General features: G+C 38.0%; 1 protein-coding gene across 3 annotated transcripts in view; it reads right to left on the reverse strand.

Moving 5' to 3' along the window:
* The window catches only part of IGF1 (insulin like growth factor 1), a 146,995-nt gene extending 128,055 nt beyond the window's left edge, over nucleotides 1-18,940 (reverse strand). Inside the window, exons 1-2 of one of the 3 annotated variants that reach the window (XM_073651524.1) lie at nucleotides 18,789-18,940; nucleotides 12,236-12,392 (exon numbers count right to left, since the gene is read on the reverse strand). In XM_073651524.1, coding sequence (XP_073507625.1) covers nucleotides 12,236-12,386 — 151 coding nt within the window. In that variant the 5' untranslated portion in view covers nucleotides 12,387-12,392; nucleotides 18,789-18,940. Of the gene's footprint in view, nucleotides 1-12,235; nucleotides 12,393-16,348; nucleotides 16,494-18,378; nucleotides 18,742-18,788 lie in introns of those variants that run through there. The other 2 variants (XM_073651522.1, XM_073651523.1) reach the window with 2 other exon arrangements.
* Nucleotides 18,941-19,190: the final 250 nt, after the last annotated feature.

Raw genomic sequence — 19,190 nt, forward strand, 5'->3', positions numbered from 1 at the left:
AGTATTATGGGGGCATTATATAGTGTGTTGAATGCATTTTTGGGAACATCATACTCTATGAATGCTATGAAAGGGGTATCATAGGGGCTTCAATTGAAGCAAACAACAAATGTCCCTCTCCGTGTCTTTAAAAGTTGTGAGGAATGCCCTTTTGTGACTTTGTCAAAGCGCTGTGACCTCACCTATTCCATGTAGCATTTTATTTTGAGGAGGAAAAGGGGGCTCAATAAAAACTTTTGCTATGTGTCACCTATGATTTCTATGTATGGCCTTTCCCTTTTCACATACTAGAGACTACCACCACTCCCATTTGCTATGTTCTTGACAGCTGCAGGGATACACCACACTCTGTTTACACTAGTTCGCCAATGCTTTAGGCTTTTCGCTCCCTATCTATAAGGGCTCGTGCACGCAAGCTTATAAATCAGACAAGAGCTATCCAATCAGATAGCACACTGGCTCATGTTATTCAATGAGGCAGTGTAGATGAATGATTTTTTTCAGTGACATAATCTGTCTGTGATTTCACACTGGAATCAGATGACGCTCACTACCAGCATATCGATTTACTCATCTCAAGAGATCAACCAATGAAATCAATATAAAACAGAAAACTCATTCCTTATATGTCACCAGGAAATAAGTTTTTTAAATCAAGTTTTCTGTATCACTATATTAAGGAAAAACAAAGTGAAATCTTGATTTTTTTTATGATGTCCACTAAGCCTAATATTCAACACTTTCCTGCTTTGTAGTGATCTCATCATTATCAATATAGAAATGGAAAGGTACAAATAGTTATAGATAACCAAGGCTCACACTGTTCGTAATAGGTAATGATCACAGCTCACTTCCTCCTCTTTCATATACTCTACAATGACCTCTGCACTGATCATGGAGCATGTCTAGAAAACTTTTGATTCACATGGTCCTTGTAGCTGATGTAAATTATATCACTAAATTCTGTTTACATAGATCAATCAATATGGCTGCCTCCATAGTCATGAACAGAAAAAGAAACAAATAAGCTACAATCAGAAACATAAACAGAATAATTATCAATACGTGACTACAATTATTACAGAATAATAAAAGTCATACATCCCCTTTAGAAATTAGTGTACAAAAAAAAGATAACCTGTCACCAGTTTTTAGTGATTACTCTGATGACAAAATGCTGTAGAACTCATGAACATCATTTCAAATATGTTTTTGCTTAAATTGTCTATTTTATCTCACTATGTCCTATGTGTAAAGAATTTACCAAGAGTCAGGAAATCAGTGCTGAAGCCATAGAGTAATTTTTAGACAGATGTGCAACTTTTCAAAGGTTTTGCGTCTTTTATTGTTGAAAAGTTGAAAAAAACAGTGAAAGACAAAATTATTGTATTTTTGATTTTACGCTATATTTATGAAACACTTGTGCCATTTGAAATAATTTGATTCCAAAAATATTGGTGAATGCCACAAAATAAAAAATAATACCACAAAACTATAATTCTCTAATGATGAATCGGGGGCCATGGTGTTTTGGTTCTTAAAACACCCATTCATCCCTAATTGACTTCCCCTTTTCAGCTAAGAGCCAGGATACAGTGACTTTTTCTTAAACGTACAGTATTTTTTGTTTCAAAATGTAATCCATAAAAAGTCATACTTGGTGTCTATCGTGACGTACATAGTCTTTCATTACTTGTGTACGTTCACATTTACATGACCCATTATCGTCTTTAAAGATGTTTATGATTTCTGTACAGAGCTGTAAAATGCAGATTTACTGGCTATGATACAAAGTCACGAATAGAAATCCTGAGATGTCAGCGAATGCATGTTTATAAAATATAGACACAAAGGTTGCAGTTTAGCATCATTTTTCATGTAGCTGCTTTGCTGCTAGTCAGGTGACATTGAATTCAGTCATGAGTAATCAGAAATTATTTATATGTTAAAAAAAAAACTTAACAAACATGAAAAAGTTCCTTATCTAAGAAAGGTTCATGGTTCAATATGTTACTAAACTAGTGTGAGGTACACAAAGTCATAGTGAAAAGGTGTCCATATCAGAGAGAAAGCATATGCTTTGAAGTCTATTACAAAAGGAAGCCAGCTCTGGTCGACCCCAAATTTCTTTTGGTGCTCTCTGTAGCTGAGTCCAGGAGCAGACGGTACCAGACAGCAAGCTGGCGATGTTGCCACCACCATCTAGATTTCAACGGTATTTGCATCCTGAGGATGCAGATACTGTTGTATGCAATAGCGGAGGAGAGAGCAAATGAATGCTGCCTGCCGCTGTAACCCACAGAGCACACACTGCCTAAAGGTGAACTTTGCACCAGGGTAATACAACATGGTGAGCAGTTTGTAAAAATGTTATCAATCATCACTTGTAAGAGCCTTATATTCTATATATTGTAGGTGTGGGGATATTATACTGTATATAGGGAGGGGTCCAGATACTCCATAAAGGAGCGATGTGGGGGCCATTATATTATGTCTGCATGGAATGCAGGGCAAGTGTTAGAAGAGCTAAAGTCAGTAATGAAGTGAAGCTTGCAAGAGAGGCCAATAGCAATAAAAAAGGATTTTGGGGGTATGTCAAAAGCAAAAGAAAAGCCAAAGAGGCTATAGGATTTTTACAGGATGAAAAGGGTGAAGTGGTCAAAAATGATGATGAGAAGGCAAAAAAATTTAAATTCAAATTTTGCATCTGTATTCTCTAAGAAAGCAATTGTAACATCAACTGATCTTCACGGTGCTATTGAAAGAATAAAATAATCCACACTATCTATAAACAGAGAGATGGTTAAGGAACACTTAGCTAATTTAAATGAATTTAAGTCTCCTGGTCCAAATGAATTACATCCTAGGGTACTAAAAGACATAGCAGAGGAAATTGGAGAACCACTAGCCAGAGCCAGTATGGGTTTGTAACAAACAAGTCATGCCAGACAAATCTAATTTCCTTCTATGAAGTCTATGATGGAATCACTGACTGGGTGGATCAGGAAAATGCAATAGATGTAGTATATCTCAACTTCAGCAAAGCATTTGATAAAGTATCTCATACTATCCTTATTGAAAAAATGACCAAGTATAGGATTGACAAGCCTACAGTTAGGTGGATTCATAACTGGCCCAATGATCGTACTCAAAGAGTGGTAATAAATGGTTGCACATCCAATTGGAAGAGTGTTTCAAGTGGGGTACGACAAGGCTCTTTTCTGGCCCCAGTGTTGTTCAACATTTTTATAAATGATCTAGATAAAGGAACTGAAGGTAAACTAATCAAATTTGCAGATGATGCAAAGCTAGGAGGGATAGCTAACACTAGAGAAGACAGAGAAAGGATTCAGAAGGATTTAGATAAGCTTGAACAATGGGCAGCGACTAACAAATTGATATTTAACCCCTTAATGATGTGGGGCGAATTAGTATGCCTCTTGTCATCACCCCGTTTAGCGCGGGCTCCGGCGCTGAGCCCACACTAAACTGGGCACATGTCAGCTGATTTATACAGCTGACATGTTCCCGCAACAGCCGCGGGTGGAATCGCGATCCAGTTAACCAGTTAACCAGTTAAATGCTGCTGTCGATCTCTGACAGCGGCATTTAACATCGCCGCGCCGGAAGCGCATCACTGGCTCCGCCCATTGGTGACTCTGTCACATGATCGCAGGTCATTGATGGGTTGGCATGACAACCCGAGCTCTGCAGCAGACCCCTATGGTTGTCATGTGTAGATTGCTTTGAGCGCCGCCCAATGGTCGGCGCTCATAGCAAGTGAGCACATCTGCTGCTTACAGGCGATCTGCTCATCGTCTGTATGCAGCAGAGCCGATCAGGCAAGTGCTGCTTCTAGTCTCCCATGGAGACTATAGAAGCAAGCAAAAAGTAAACATTTTTTAAAAAAATAAAAATATTAAAAAAATAAAAAATATATAAAAGTTTAAATCACCCCCCTTTCACCCCATTCAAAATAAAACAATAAAAAATCCCACATACACATATTTGGTATCGCCACTTTCAGAATCGCCCGATCTATCTATATAAAAAAAGAATGAATCTGATCGGTAAACGGCGTAACGAGAAAAACATTCTAAACGCCAGAATTACTTTTTTCGGTTGCCGCAACATTGCAATAAAATCCAATAACGGGCGATCAAAACGGATATACCCCAAAACATCAGTTTTTTTTTTTTTTTTTTTAGCAATTCATTTGGATTTCTTTCTCACCACTTAAATAAAAAAGAACCTATACATGTTTGGTGTCTACAAACTCGTAATGACCTGGAGAATAATAATGGCAGGTAAGTTTTAGCATTCAGTGAACGTGGTAAAAAACAAACAAACAACAACTGCGGAATTGCATTTTTTTTGCAATTTCACTGCACTTGGAATTTTTTTCCCGTTTTCCAGTATATGTTATGTTAAAATCAGTGATGTTGTTCAAAAGTACAACTTGTCCCTCAAAAAAATAAGCCCTCACATGGCTATATTGACCAAAAAATAAAAAAGTTATGGCTCTGCGAACAAGGGGAGCAAAAAACTAAAACGCAAAAAATGGAAAATGCTCTAGTCATTAAGGAGTTAACAGTGAGAAATGCAAGATTCTACATCTAGGCAAGAAAAATGAAAATTACATCTACAGAATGGGAGGAATAGAACTAAGTTACAGCACGTGTGAAAAAGACTTGGGTATACTAATAGATCACACACTGCACATGAGTCAACCGTGTGATGCAGCAGCAAAAAAGGCAAACACAATTCTGGGACGTATTAAGAGAAGCATAGAGTTTAGATCACGTGAAGTAATTATCCCTCTCTACTCCTCCTTGGTCAGGCTCCCAACTATGTCCAGTTCTGTTCACCACATTTTAAAAAATACATTGAAAAACTGGAACAAGTTCGTAGAAGAGCTACCAGGATGGTGAGTGGACTGCAATGTATGTCCTACGAGGAACGGTTAAAGGATCTGGGAATGTTTAGCTTGCAAAAAAGAAGGCTAAGAGGAGACTTAATAGCTGTCTACAAATATCTGAAGGGATGTCACAATGTAGAGGGATCATTCTTATTCTCATTTGCACATGGAAACACGAGAAGCAATGGAATGAAACTGAAAGGGAGAAGATACAGATTAGATATTAAAAAAACCTTTTTGACAGTGAGGGTGATCAATGAGTGGAATAGGCTTCCACAATAGGTGGTGAGTTCTCCTTCAATGGAAGTCTTTAAACAGAGGCTGGACAGACATCTGTCTGAGATGGTTTAGTGAATCCTGCATTGAGTAGGGGGTTGGACCAGATGACCCTGGCGGTCTCATCTAACTCTAGCATTCTATGATTCTACTCTATATGGGGAGATGTGGAGGCTATCATACAGTATATAAGGAGCTGTGGGGGCATCATGCTGTGTAAAGTCAGCTGTGGTGCCCACATACTGCATAAAGGAGTGCTGTGGGAGCCAATATACTCTATATAGGGGAACTGTGAAGGCTATCATATTGTATATAGGGAGCATCATACTGTATATAGGGAGTTGTGGAGGCCATCATACTGCATATAGGGGAGTTTTGGGGCCATCATACTGCATATAGAGGAGTGGGCATCATACAGAGCTCCCATATTGCATATATAAGATCTGTGGGGCATCATATTGCATACAGGGGAGCTGAGGGGCCCCCATACTGCATATAGGAGAGCTATGGGGACATTATACCAAAAATAGGGAGCTGTTGGGACATCATACTGTATATAGTGAGCTGTAAGGGCCATCTTAATGTATATAAGGAGCTCTGTGGGCCATCATACTGTGTGTAGGGAGCTGTGGGAGTCATCATACTGAATATAGAGGTTTGTGGGGGCTATCATACTGTGTATGAGGGCTAAGGGGGCATCATACTGTATATAGGGAGCTGTGGGCCATCATACTGTGTGCTGGGGTCACTCTTAGATCATCATACTGTGCTTGTGTTAGGTAATTCATTGTGGGGATATTATACTGTATGTGGGGTGGCATTTGGGGGGGCATCGTACTCAAAAGGAGCCTTGAAATCAATATCATAGTAGGTGAAAACACTAAGGTGTCACGCTGTCTCAGTATACTGGAGGTAGGGGGGCCTAAGCTGACCCTAAGCTGGGGCCCTGACTAATCCCTCAACCTGGAGGTACTGTTAAAGGTACAGAGGTCCAGGCCGCCAGCGTAACCCCTACCTCCTGAGGATCCCTGTACCTAAGTAATCTAGTCCTGAGAAGGACCCCGATCACAACAAAAGGGGACAAGTAATAATATGCCCACACACAGTACTTAGACGAACGAGACAGTACAAGGGAAAAACCAAAACCACCTTGCATACAAAAACTACACAACTACAACAGAGGGAACACCAACGGGAAAGGAGATAAATGATAAAGCGAGGAAGAGAAGAAACACTCCAAATACACTTATCTCAGAAACTCCAAATACCACGATCCGCTCTGTTAGTCTGTATGAAATGCTTTCACCGACACTTCCCAAACAGACCAGCAGGCATTTGAAGGAGTCTCACTAAATCAACATTGATTGCAGCTGGGCGAGGCTGGACCTCATCTAGCACAGAGAGAGAGAGAATTAACTCCCTCACTGCCGAAAACACAAAGCACCAAAAAGTCAGCTGCGAGAAGTCAGGCTGTGTAATCGTGACGATCTTCGTGGCGACACACCCGTGACATAAGGAACTTCTCTGGGAAAGTGACATTGATGATTTAACCCTTGTCTAGGTCATCAATATATGATCAGTAGGGGTCTGACACCCAGCACCCCTGCCTATTAGCTGTATTAGCCTCTGGTAGCGGGCGAATGTAAACATTTATGGATCTATACTGCACAACTCTCTCGTATGTGTCATTTTGCTTTGTCATCATTAAAGTGTATTTTTCAGGCCAGGTCTAATCTTCTTCAGGCACTGTATCATGCCAAATACTAACACTATATAGTATATTCACTGTTAGCATTTGGCATTGCTTGCTGGTTCAATCAGTCGTCATGTGATCACTCATGTGATTTGCATACTTTTGGTCATATGCTGACTAACTTTTCTCCCTGCTTCTCTCAATGCTTTAACATTAACATTCAAAGATTAGCTAATCGGCATGTTACAACAAGTATGCAAATCAAGTATGAGAGATCACATGATGACTGATCGAACCGGTAAGCACAGTGCCTGATGAAAATAATTTCCGGTCCGAAAAATCTCTTTAATGATAATGCATTGGTTTCATATAGATGAAAGGTGGCCCCTCAGAATCAACTCCTCCGGTGGACCCAATTATTCCCCAGTTCGACACTGCATAGAAGTTTTGGGAAAGAGCCATCAGTCATCTGCCTGACCATCAAACCTCAGCAAAGAGTATTTTCCTACCAAATTTGGGTTTAACCATGAAACCTGTGTATCTTTTACGCCTTGTATCACTTAAATTGACAGTAACCGCCAAGATTATTGTGCCTCATTGCGGGAGAACAATAAATATTTTCACTTTGCACTACAAGTTCCTGTGACATTCCAGCCGGCTTATGAGTTCCACACACATAATGTTGAAATAGTCATTGTCTCCAGAATGCATGTGAGTTTACGATGTGCTACTTGGAATTATCCAGAAAGTATGTCTGTAGATACTATTCACAGTGGAGCTTGTATTGTAGTGCCTGAAAGGCGTGTGACTCTATACAAAGTTGCCATAAATGCTCTATGCCATTGTGCATGAGAACTTAGGTATAATGTCTTCAGCAATCTATCTTAAAAGAGTTCTCCGGGAGTGCAAAAAATAAATATCAAGAGAAAGTCATTTTAAATAAATTTCTAAATATCTTTATTCAGCAAATCACATTTGTTTTTACCAGGGAGGTAATCACTATAATACATTAAAAAGAACGCTGTCTTGTTACACTCACACAAGCCTGTCCTAGAATGGTAATAGAATAAGTGCCAGGAAGCATGTGCAGTACGAAGCTCCGCTGTCACCTATACAACATGCTATCAAGCTATCTGAGTTTTCATAAGAAGAAGCTGGATAGCCGTGTGAGCGGCCTCTTTTTACCTCAGCACTCCTGGTATCACCAGTATTAGATTAGATAGACAGGGTGGACAGCAGTGTCGGTAGCCTCTTCTTACCACCACATACCCGGTATCTTCAGTATTAGACCAGATAGACAGGGAGGAGAGCAGAGTGAGAGGCCTCTTTTTATCTCACTCTCCCTGTTATCTCCAGCATTACTGTAGATCAGATAGACAGCAGTGTGAGCGGCCTCCTCTTACCTCAGCTCCCCAGTTATCGCCAGTAGAAGATCTGATAGACATGGTGGACAACAGTGTGGGTAGCCTCCACATACCTGGTATTTTCAGTATTAGATCAGATAGGCAGGGTGGAGAGCAGGGTGAGCAGCCTCTTCTTACCTCAGCACTCCTGATATCGCCAGTATTAGATTAGACAGGGTGGAGAGCAGGGTGAGCAGCCTCTTCTTACCTCAGCACTCCTGATATCACCAGTATTAGATTAGGCAGGGTGAGCAGCCTCTTCTTACCTCAGCACCTCTGTTATCTTCAGTATTAGATTAGACAGGGTGGAGAGCAGGGTGAGCAGCCTCTTCTTACCTCAGCACTCCTGATATTGTCAGTATTAGATTAGACAGGGTGGAGAGCAGGGTGAGCAGCCTCTTCTTACCTCAGCACCTCTGTTATCTTCAGTATTAGATCAGACAGGGGGGACAGAGGTGTGAGAATCCTGTCCTTACCTCAGCACCTCTGTTATCTCCAGTATCTGATCAGATAGAAATGGTGGACAGCAGTGTGAATTTGTTTTTTTTTTAGAACAGCACCTCGGTTATCTCCAGTATCTGATCTGATAGACAGGGTGTACAGCAGTCTAAACAGCTTCTTTTTACCTCAGCAGCCTGGCACATTTAGTATTGGATCAGAAAGTCTAGGTGAACTTCATTGTGAGCAGTCTCTTTTTACCTCAGTATCCCTGGTAAGTATTATATCAGAGGGACATGGTGGGCTGCTGTTTGAGCGGCCTCTTTTTACTTCAGCACCCTTGGTATCTCCAGTATTAGATCAGGCAGACAGATGGACAGCAGTGTGAGCAGCCTCTTCTTACCTCACCACCCCTGTTATCTCCAGTATTAGATCAGATAGATAAAGTAGACAGCAGTGTGAGCAACTTCATTTTACCTCAACACCTGTGGTATCTCCAGAATTACAGTAGAATATCTACCTCCTACACAAGAAGGGAGGAGAAAAGCTTCTTATTGCACATGTTTATAGGCAACTGCCATGTCAACATTCTAGGACAGCCTTCTGTCAGTGTAACTAGACAGTGGCCATTTTAATGCATTATTGTGATTACCTCCTTAGACAAAACAAGTGTTATTTGCTAATACAAGTATTTAAGAATTTATTTATAATTACATTTTATTCCTGTATTTTTTTTCTATTCCCGGAGAACCCCTTTAATTAAATAAACTGACTCAGTGTAGCAGTTTAAATCTGGATTGCTAATAAGTTGACAGCAAAGAAGGAGTAGAAGGCCACGTGCACACGTTCAGTATTTAGTCAGTATCTTACATCAGTATGTGTAAGCCAAAACCAGGAGTGGAACAATCAGAGGAAAGGTATAATAGAAACAAGTCACCACTTCTGTATTTATCACCCACTACTGGTTTTGGCTTACACATACTGAGGTAAAAAAAAGTCCCTGAATACTCAATGTATGCACGTAGCCTTAGCAGCAACTGTGGCATTCCTCTTAATATACCTTTAATCAGGTGGTCTTGAAAGTTTAAAGGGGCATTTCAAAAAACACATTAAAAGATTCAAAACAGTCATCTGATGCCTAAAACGGGAAGCAAATACAAACAGTGTCTCCCACTCACAGGACCCAACAAGTCTTCTGGTTCACATGGACAATTTATTATTGCTAATTAACCCCTTTAAAGCCTGGAGCGTATTAGTACGCACCAGGCCATCACCCTCAGTTCAGTGAGGGCTCCGGCAGTGAGCCCGCACTAAACTGGGCACATGTCAGCTGATTCTTACAGCTGACATGTGCCCGCTACAGCCGCGGGTGAAATGGCGATCCACCCGTGGCCGTTAACCAGTTAAACGCTGCTGTCAATCTCTGACAGCAGCATTTAACAGCATCAGTGACCTTGTCACGTGATCGCGGGTCACTGATGGGTGGGCATGGCAACCCAGCGTCTGCAGCAGACCCCTGTGGTTGTCTTGTCTCGCTAGCTATGAGCGCCACCTAGTGGTCGGCGCTCATAGCACAGGAGCATTTCTCCTGCATACAGGCAATCTGCTCGCCGCCTGAATGCAGTAGAAGCAATTAGGAAACTACAGCTTCTAGTCTCCTGTGGAGACTATTGAAGCATGCAGAAAGTGTAAAAAAAATGGTTTTAAAAATTAAAAAAATATATAAAAGTTTAAATCACCCCCATTTCGCCCCATTCAAATTAAAATAATTAAAAAAAAAATTCCCACATACACATATTTGGTATCGCCGTGTTCAAAATCGCCTGATCTATCAATATAAAAAAAGAATTAATCCGATCGGTAAACAGTGTAGCGAAAAAAAAAAATCTAAACGCCAGAATTACGTTTTTTTGGTCTTTGCAACATTGCAATAAAATGCAATAATAGGCGATCAAAACATCGGATTTATCCCAAAATGGTATCAATAAAAACTTCAACGTCAGCTCGGCACATAAAAAATAAGCCCTCACCCAGCCCCAGATCACGAAAAATGGAGACGCTACGGGTCTCGGATTTTTTTTTTTTTTAGCAAATTTTGGATTTTTTTCTCACCACTTAAATAAAAAATAACCTATACATGTTTGGTGTCTACGAACTCATAATGACCTGGAGAATAATAATGGCAGGTCAGTTTTAGCATTCAGTGAACTTGGTAAAAAAAAACAAAAAAAAACTGTGGAATTGCATTTTTTTTGCAATTTCACTGCGCTTGGAATTTTTTTCCCCTTTTCCAGTACACGATATGGTAATACCAGTGATGGCGTTTAAAAGTACAACTCATCCCGCAAAAAATAAGCCCTCACATGGCTATATTAACCGAAAAATAAAAAGGCTATGACTCTGGGAAGAAGGGGAGCAAAAAACGAAAACGCAAAAACGGAAAAACCCAAGGTCCTTAAGGGGTTAAACAATGCTGGCAAGGTTTCCTTATAGGTTAGGCTCTATTCACCTCTCATTTCAGCCTACAGTATGTTGGACATATAAGCTGGGAAGTTCCCCTAAAATATACCCTCCACTGAATTTTGCAACATATTCCACCTTTGAAATATGTTAACTACAACCTTTCATTGAAATAAAAAGCAGAGGGTGAGGGTGAGGTACACTTTTTGTCTTTCTTATGCACTGCATTGGAAAACTCAGCATACTATGCTTTCCTTTACTGTGAAAGAAAGGTATGCTGATACACACGGACCCCGCGTATACTAAATGAATATTGTGCGTGCGTGGGGAGGGCGTCTGTAGACATCCAATCTACTAAGAATGTCAGCACAACAAAGTAAATGGAGATCAAATTATAATGATTAAAAGGAATCTGTCAGCAGGTTTTTGCTATTTAATCTGCGAGCAGCATAATGTAGGAGCAGACAGCCTAATTTCAGGCATGTGTCACTTGCCCACAGTTTGCTGTAGTTTCAGTACAATCAGTGTTTTATCAGCAATAAATTATCACTGCACGATTAGGCTAATCTGTGTAACCCCACCCCCACCACTGATTGGTAGCTTGCTGACAATACACGGTGTACACAGGAAGCTGACAATCATTGGTGTGGGTGGGGTTATACACAACTCAGCATTCTCACCAATACTACATATACAACAGAAAAAACAGGGATTCTAACCAAACTGCACCAAGCAGTTCAGTAAGTTATACATTGATCAAATCAGGCTCTCTGCCCCTACATCGTGCTTCTCTCAGATTGCATTGCATAATCAGCTGACAGATTCCTTTAAGTGTCTTTTATATTTTGGGCAGTGATGTAACAGATTGCATTCCATATTCCAACGTTTCAACCTAAAAACAATCCTTATAACTAATTGCTGGAAAACTCAACAGCATGGTACTTCCTACAAAAAGTGATTTTCCAAGTAGACAGCGCTATTAATCACATAACCTCCAGAAATTATCAGTTAATAAATAAACATTAAAACATCAATAGAAAAACTTACTGAAAAAGAAGCCCCTGTCTCCGCACACAAACTGAAGAGCATCCACTAACTCAGCACCGCAAAGTGTCTCTTGGCCCGCAGTGGCTGAGTGGGTTAAAGTGAGTAGACATATACCAAGGTAGAAGAGATGAAGATAGGACATTGTGTGCATCTTGACCTGTGAAATAAAAAAAAATGGCATAATATTAGTGATATTTACTATACTTTAGTATAGTGTATAGTATGATTGGAAGATATCTGTACATTGAATGACATCAATATGAAACCAAGAGATTATTTATACAATTTAGGTCTATATATCTGCCAGTTGTACACTACACCTGTTAGGACTAGTAATGTCAACTTAAAGCCATGTATGATTATACAATAGAGCTTTAACTTGCATTTCTCGATTGGACAGCAAACTGTATTCACAGACAATGATTTCTGGAAGTATTCATGAGCCCATGCAATGATTTGCATGACAGAAACATGTCTGTTTTTAATGTAGTACGGCTTGGGGGCTCGTAGATCACGAGTATCCAATACTGACCATCAGTCTTGTCCCTTGTACAAAAGGATTTCACCAAAATCTCTGAATTTTTTGATGATGTTATGTACTGTAGATGGTTGGATATTCAAAGTCTTTACAGTTTGATGTTGAGGAACATTTTTAAATGCAGTTGTTCACAGTTTGGCGAATGTCTGACCATCTTTGCTTCTGAGAGACTCTGCCTCTCTAACATGCTCTTTTTAGACACAGTCATGTGACTTAGGTAAAATTTACCCTCTAACTATTCTTCATTAGTACCACTTACTTTTCCAGCCTTTAATTTAACCTGTCCAAGCTTTTTTGAGATGTGTTGCTGCCATCAATTTTTAAATTAGTTAACTTTATCAAATGAAATTGGAAAATGTTTGACTTTCAACTTGTGATATGTGTTCTAGGTTCTGTTTTGAATAAAGTATGGCTGTATGAGATTTTCCAATCATTGCATTCCTGTTTTCTTTACATTTCATACATCGTCCTAACGTTGAGGTTGCATATGCCAACCCCTATGAGCAGTCTTACAACTTAATACATTAATCATAACCTCTCCACTGTGTAGGTAATATACACTGTATATATTAATTAACTTCTATATATATTTACATATATATTTATATACGTATTTATGTACATATATATATATTTATGTTATTGCTGGGGTCCAACCACTGGGACAATTACAGACCCAAAGAGTGGAGGTCCCAAATTCCCCTTTGTGAATGGATTGGTAGTGTGCATGCGTGACCATAGCTCGAGTGAGTGATGGTATGGTTGTCCACGTTAGTCATATAGTATTGAATAGAGTGGCGACCACATATGGGCACTACTATGCCATTCACACAGAGGACTCCGGGACCCCCATTCTCAGAATTAATAGGGATATCAAATACTAAACTCCTGAGATCATACAGTTATCATACCATGGATAGGAAATAAATATATGTAGTGGAAAAAGTCTTCAATTGGATTGCATATTATGAGTGGTGGTGGAAGATTGGGGTAGGACAATGCAGACACCTTGTCAGTAGTTGTAACATGCAGAAACATCTATCAATTCATCCATGCTGTATGAATAACATTATACCAGAATACCCTGCCTGCAAGTTTGCATCATTTAAACCACCTTCAAGTTTCAAAATATAGAGACCAAAAAATATATTTGTAACACCCAGAAAAACTACACACTGTCCATAGGTCACACTGAGGACAGAGAGATAAGGGTTACAAATTTTTTTTTTAAGTTTTAAACATGGTTCAGGCCATTTATCGCCAAATTGACAAGTAGCTCAACGTTCAATACCTATACAGTAAAGGCCACTGGACAGATAACACTTTATCACTGCATTTATGTATACAACCACATACCTATATTGATAATAATAGCAACAGTTGAGTAACTACAAAAAAACTATGTGATTAGCTGATAAAGCTTTACTGGATTTTATAATACAAAAAACAGCATCTCAACATATAAAGTACATGTATCACACAGTGGTGCTTGAAATTGTCCAGTGCTTTGCATAAATTTGATCAAAGTCTACATCAGATTATCCCACAAGTCATATAAGTAAATAAGGAGAACTAAATAAAACAAATTAGTCCCAAAATATTAGACTTTGCCTTTTTGATTGATGAAAATTATTAAATTTCACGTCATCTATAAAAGTCAGATCTTTACAAAACTTGTTTGTGGAATTGTATCATGGCATGAACAAACAAGATTTCAGAGGACCTTAGAAGAAGAGTTTTTGATGCTCATCAGGCTAGAAAAGATTACAAAACCATCTCTAAAAAGTTTACACTGTAACCAATTCACAGTCAGACTACTTGTGTACAAATGGAGGAGATTCAATACCATTACTACCTTCACTAGGAGTGTTTGACCAACAAGAATCACTTTAAGAGCAAGGTTTGTAATAGTTTAAGAGATCAAAAAGGAGCCCAAGGTAAACTCTGAGCAACTAAAGGTCTCTTTCACATTAGCTAATGTTATTGTTCATGAGTCCACCATCAGGAGAACACTGAACGACAATGGTATGCATGGCATTATTGAAAGAGGAGAAAGCCACTGTTCTTCAAAAAGAACATTGTTGCCCAATTCGAGTTTGCTAAAGATCACAAAGAGAAGCCAGCATGCTATTAGAACAAAGCTTCCTGAATGCCTGAATCCAAAATAAAGCTTTCTGGCATAAATGAAAAACGTTATGTTTGGAAAAAGAAAACTACTGCATTACAGCATATAAACCTCATACCATCTGTGAAACATGATGTATGTTGTATCATAGTTTAGGCCTATTTTGCTACCTCTGGGCCAAGGACGGTCTGCCATTATTGTTGGAACAACGACTTCTGAATGTTATCAGTAAATTCTAAAGAAAAATGTCAGGGCATTTTCCATGAGATGATTCTCTAGAGAATGTGGGTCATGCAGCAAGACATCAACCCAAAGTAAACAAGTAATTGTAGAAAAGAATGGTTAAAGAAGAATAAAGTTAACGTTTTGGATTGGCCAAGTCAAAGGCCTGACCTTAATCATATAGAAATGTGTAGAAGGACCTGAAGCAAGCATTTAATGGGTGAAAACCAACCAACATAGTAAAGTTCAAGCTGTTTTATAGGAAGGAATATACTAAAATTCCTCTAAGTCAATAAGCATAATTAATCATCAATTACTGGAAATATTTAGATGCAGTTACAGTTGCAGAATGAGTTTACACCTGAAACTGAAATCAAAGGTTCACATACTTTTGCCTCTCGCAAACATGTGATACTGGATGATTTTCCTAAATTAAAAATTCTAATATTTTTGACTCTTTGGCTTGATTTATTTTTAGCTACTTTTAGGATTTTTGTGCACATCTTATGTAGTTTTAGGGTAAATTTATGCAAAAAGTTGGAAAATTGCAAAAGTTCACAAACTTTCAAGCACTGCACTGCAGTAGAATTGAAGTAGAAAATGTTGGTACTGCTAGCTAATGCCATAGCAGCAGGTCTATGGCAGAAGACTTTAGTCTCTTTAGACTTGAACTATTAGGAAGTGCAAGAGAAGTCTGAAATTTCTTTAAATTATTTAGGGCTGATTCTCTATTCTTGATAATGCATGCTGATTATTATATATATTACATATTATTTAAGTCTATACATTTTACATAGAATTTAAGAAAGAATGTTGTGGTCAATAAGCTAAGTAAGCAGCCATGCCAGTAAAACATTGTTGCCAAACCGCAGGCTACTATCATGTGAAAAATTCCCTCCTGTAATTGTACTGGTTAAATACTCCAGTGTTTATTGAAGGCCACTTTAAAATGGTAAAAAATGTTTGATGTAAACCTGAATATTAGAAAATTAGAAGAAAAACATACCAAAATTACTTCACTGGATGAATTGTAATAATTGAATTGAGTTATGACTTCTTTATTATCAAATTACATTGTTATTATGGATTGGCTTTGCCCACTTTTGGTCTAAGACCATATATGCCAATGTGAATCATGTAGGCTAGAACTCCATTTACAAATTATTTTCCCAAAATGATTTAACTCTTGAAGACCTTCTTGAATAGTTTTAGCACAATATACCCTTACCTTTTTTTTCACAGCCTTGTAACATAAAGTTTTTAAGGCATTCCAGTATCACTGTCAATTCTTCTCCTTGACTTAGAGCTCTGAGCTTGTGGTATAAAAGGGTGAGGGGCGTGACCCAATGATCAATGAAATATGAGAGGGTAAAATATTAAATTTCAATAAAAACCTTTGAGTGAGTAGTTAATTCAACAAGCTTTACTATGATAAGGATTTTTTTTTTTTAATGTACAAGTTGAAATGAGTCATGTTGAAATACTAGAAAAACCTCTATATTAACCATACAAGTGGTGGAGCTCATTTTTGGGAAATGGCTCTTTAAATACATAATGGCTGTGCCTCAACTTCTCTAAAACCAAATGTCAAATAACATGATTATTAGACATGTTGGCTTTGATATTTAAAAGATGAAGGCTACATAATTATTTTGCATCCCTGAATGCTAAAAGACCCTGCCAAAAAAAAGAGAAGGTCTCAGTATAACATTTTGTGTCTACTTTCTAGACTTACCCAGCCCAACTTTAACCAGTGTAATTTAATACTCAATGCACCAGAGGTTCCTATAATGTGAAAGTTTTGGTGTCTACATTCTTAATTTATCAAACGTTAGATATCAAAGATTTGGCAATTAAAAAACTAGTCAAAACACATTCTGTGACCCATATTGGGGGACTATCCAACTGGTTTCACTTTCTTCCATTCTATAGTCACATAGCTTATACTCCATCTAATAGGCAATATGCTGATTTACTGTGATTTCATAATGTTAAAGCCCCATTCATTTAGTAGCTAAGCTATACATTGACATTTCTCTTCATTTTAAGACATAAAATGAACACATTTATTAAACCAATCATTAGGCATAGAAGATGTTTTCAGAGGCTATCACATTAACATTGTGAACTCATATTCTAGCCAACATCATTTCAACCTCAATTTCGATGAATAAACAGAACAATACAGAAATCTAGCAGCCAACAGAGAGATTATCATAATGATTGTTGCAATATGTTTGTCACTTTTTTTTCTGCCTAAAACAAATATATTAAAATTGGGCAACCAATTGCATGTTTTATGGATTGGGCCTAAAGTGAACATTTGCAGTGGCTGATCCAATGGCATGAGCTCATTCCAAGTTATATAAAAAAACAATCCTAAGAAACTTTTTCTGCTGAGAAAGGAAACTTGAAGACTAGCCAGCAACTGTATAAAAAGGTCAGTATAACCACCATGACCAAATAAGCCTGAATGTTTCAAACAAAAACGATATCAATGGTGTGGAAATAAATCCTGAGCGCATAATAATATAGCATACTTACTCTTCATTCACCTAATATAACATTATATCCCTTTGTCAGCAATGAGTAGTATAAAAGAAACAGAAAAATATAATTGAAGGAAATTACATTAAGACTATTATAAATAAAATGTACTGAAGAATAACTAATGTGCAAGCAGGGAATATCTAAAGTAAAGTCACTGTACATCGACTTCCTATATGTTCTCTACTCACAGAAAAGCAGGTGCAGTAATATGTTCATATTAGTAAAAAGAGCAACAGAAGTATCATAAAAAAGCAAATGGAAAGGATAACTAAAAAAATATTTTGAATATGAATGAGTTCATCTATTGCCAAAAAATCCAATAAAAGCCTATGCTGACCATAAAGTTCATGCATAAATAGGAAATGCAGAGGTATATGCCCCTACACTATTGAAGCCATGCAGCAGTATTAACACGAATACAACAATGCATTCAGATCATTGACTTTCCAGATAATCACAGGCTGCACATAACTGTGTGAAAATCTTACAAAGCACATGCAACACATTCTAACTTCTTAGCATTTTGCAGTATAATTTAGATAAAATAGTCCTATACACAAAAAAATGCATATTCAGCAGTTTGAAAACTGCAGATTCACTGCTCTATGACAGATGGGGAAAATTGTTCAAGCATTCTAAGAAATAAAAGAGACACAGGAAATCATTAGAATAGAAATATACATGGAAATGAAATAAGAAATAAGTTACCTTTAAGATATCACAAAAGTAGCACTTTAATAATTGTGATGAGAAAGAGTTGTTTTTTTCCATAGCTTCTTTAAGTACAGGGTCTGCAAATGAGATTGCTAGCTGATAACAAGAAAAGGAAAAAAAAAAAAAAAAGAAGGAAATCCAGAGAGATATTCAAAGCTATGTCACATTTGAATATTAGGACTTTACTCCATTGCGTAGGATCTGCTCTGATTTTAGCAGTGACAGTCAGATTTAGCAAACAGAAGAAGGATTTACAGAAAATCCTCACATTTATCTACATTTACACACTGTAGACAGGAAACAGCTGGGAGAACAGTTGTGTTTTCTCTCTCTCTCTCCCTCTTCTGGCAAGTTTTTGGAGCAAAGACTTTTTTTGGGCTGCCTGACAAATAACATCATCATACCTTAGCGCTGCAGGACTGGATCACAAAGCATATTTATTTTTACTTAAAGGAATTCACTTTGGTGACATAGTGAAAAAAAAAAAAAAAAAAAGTCACAGGAGGGAGTCTGCTGCTGTGCATGTCTCACATCTTTTTCCTATGAAGCCTGCATGATGGAGGTAGAATTCTGCAAGCAATCAGTGCAGGCTGTTTGACGTACACAGTGATAAAAGTTCAAGCAGGAAAATATGATGACTTATTTTTATTGCAATATGCAATATGATACAGTAGGCCTTTTATAGACATGACAGATGTTATTTTTTTTTTCTCTATTTTTATAAACAACCCTAATAGGTTACCAGATGAAATCACATCACTTGCCATGGGAAATGTATGAAGTATTCCAAGAAATAGTAAACGTTT

This window comes from Phyllobates terribilis, unplaced genomic scaffold (genome assembly GCF_046119375.1).
Source record: "Phyllobates terribilis strain yellow unplaced genomic scaffold, ASM4611937v1 Scaffold_11__3_contigs__length_659146591, whole genome shotgun sequence".
In the NCBI taxonomy this organism is placed as follows: domain Eukaryota; kingdom Metazoa; phylum Chordata; class Amphibia; order Anura; family Dendrobatidae; genus Phyllobates; species Phyllobates terribilis.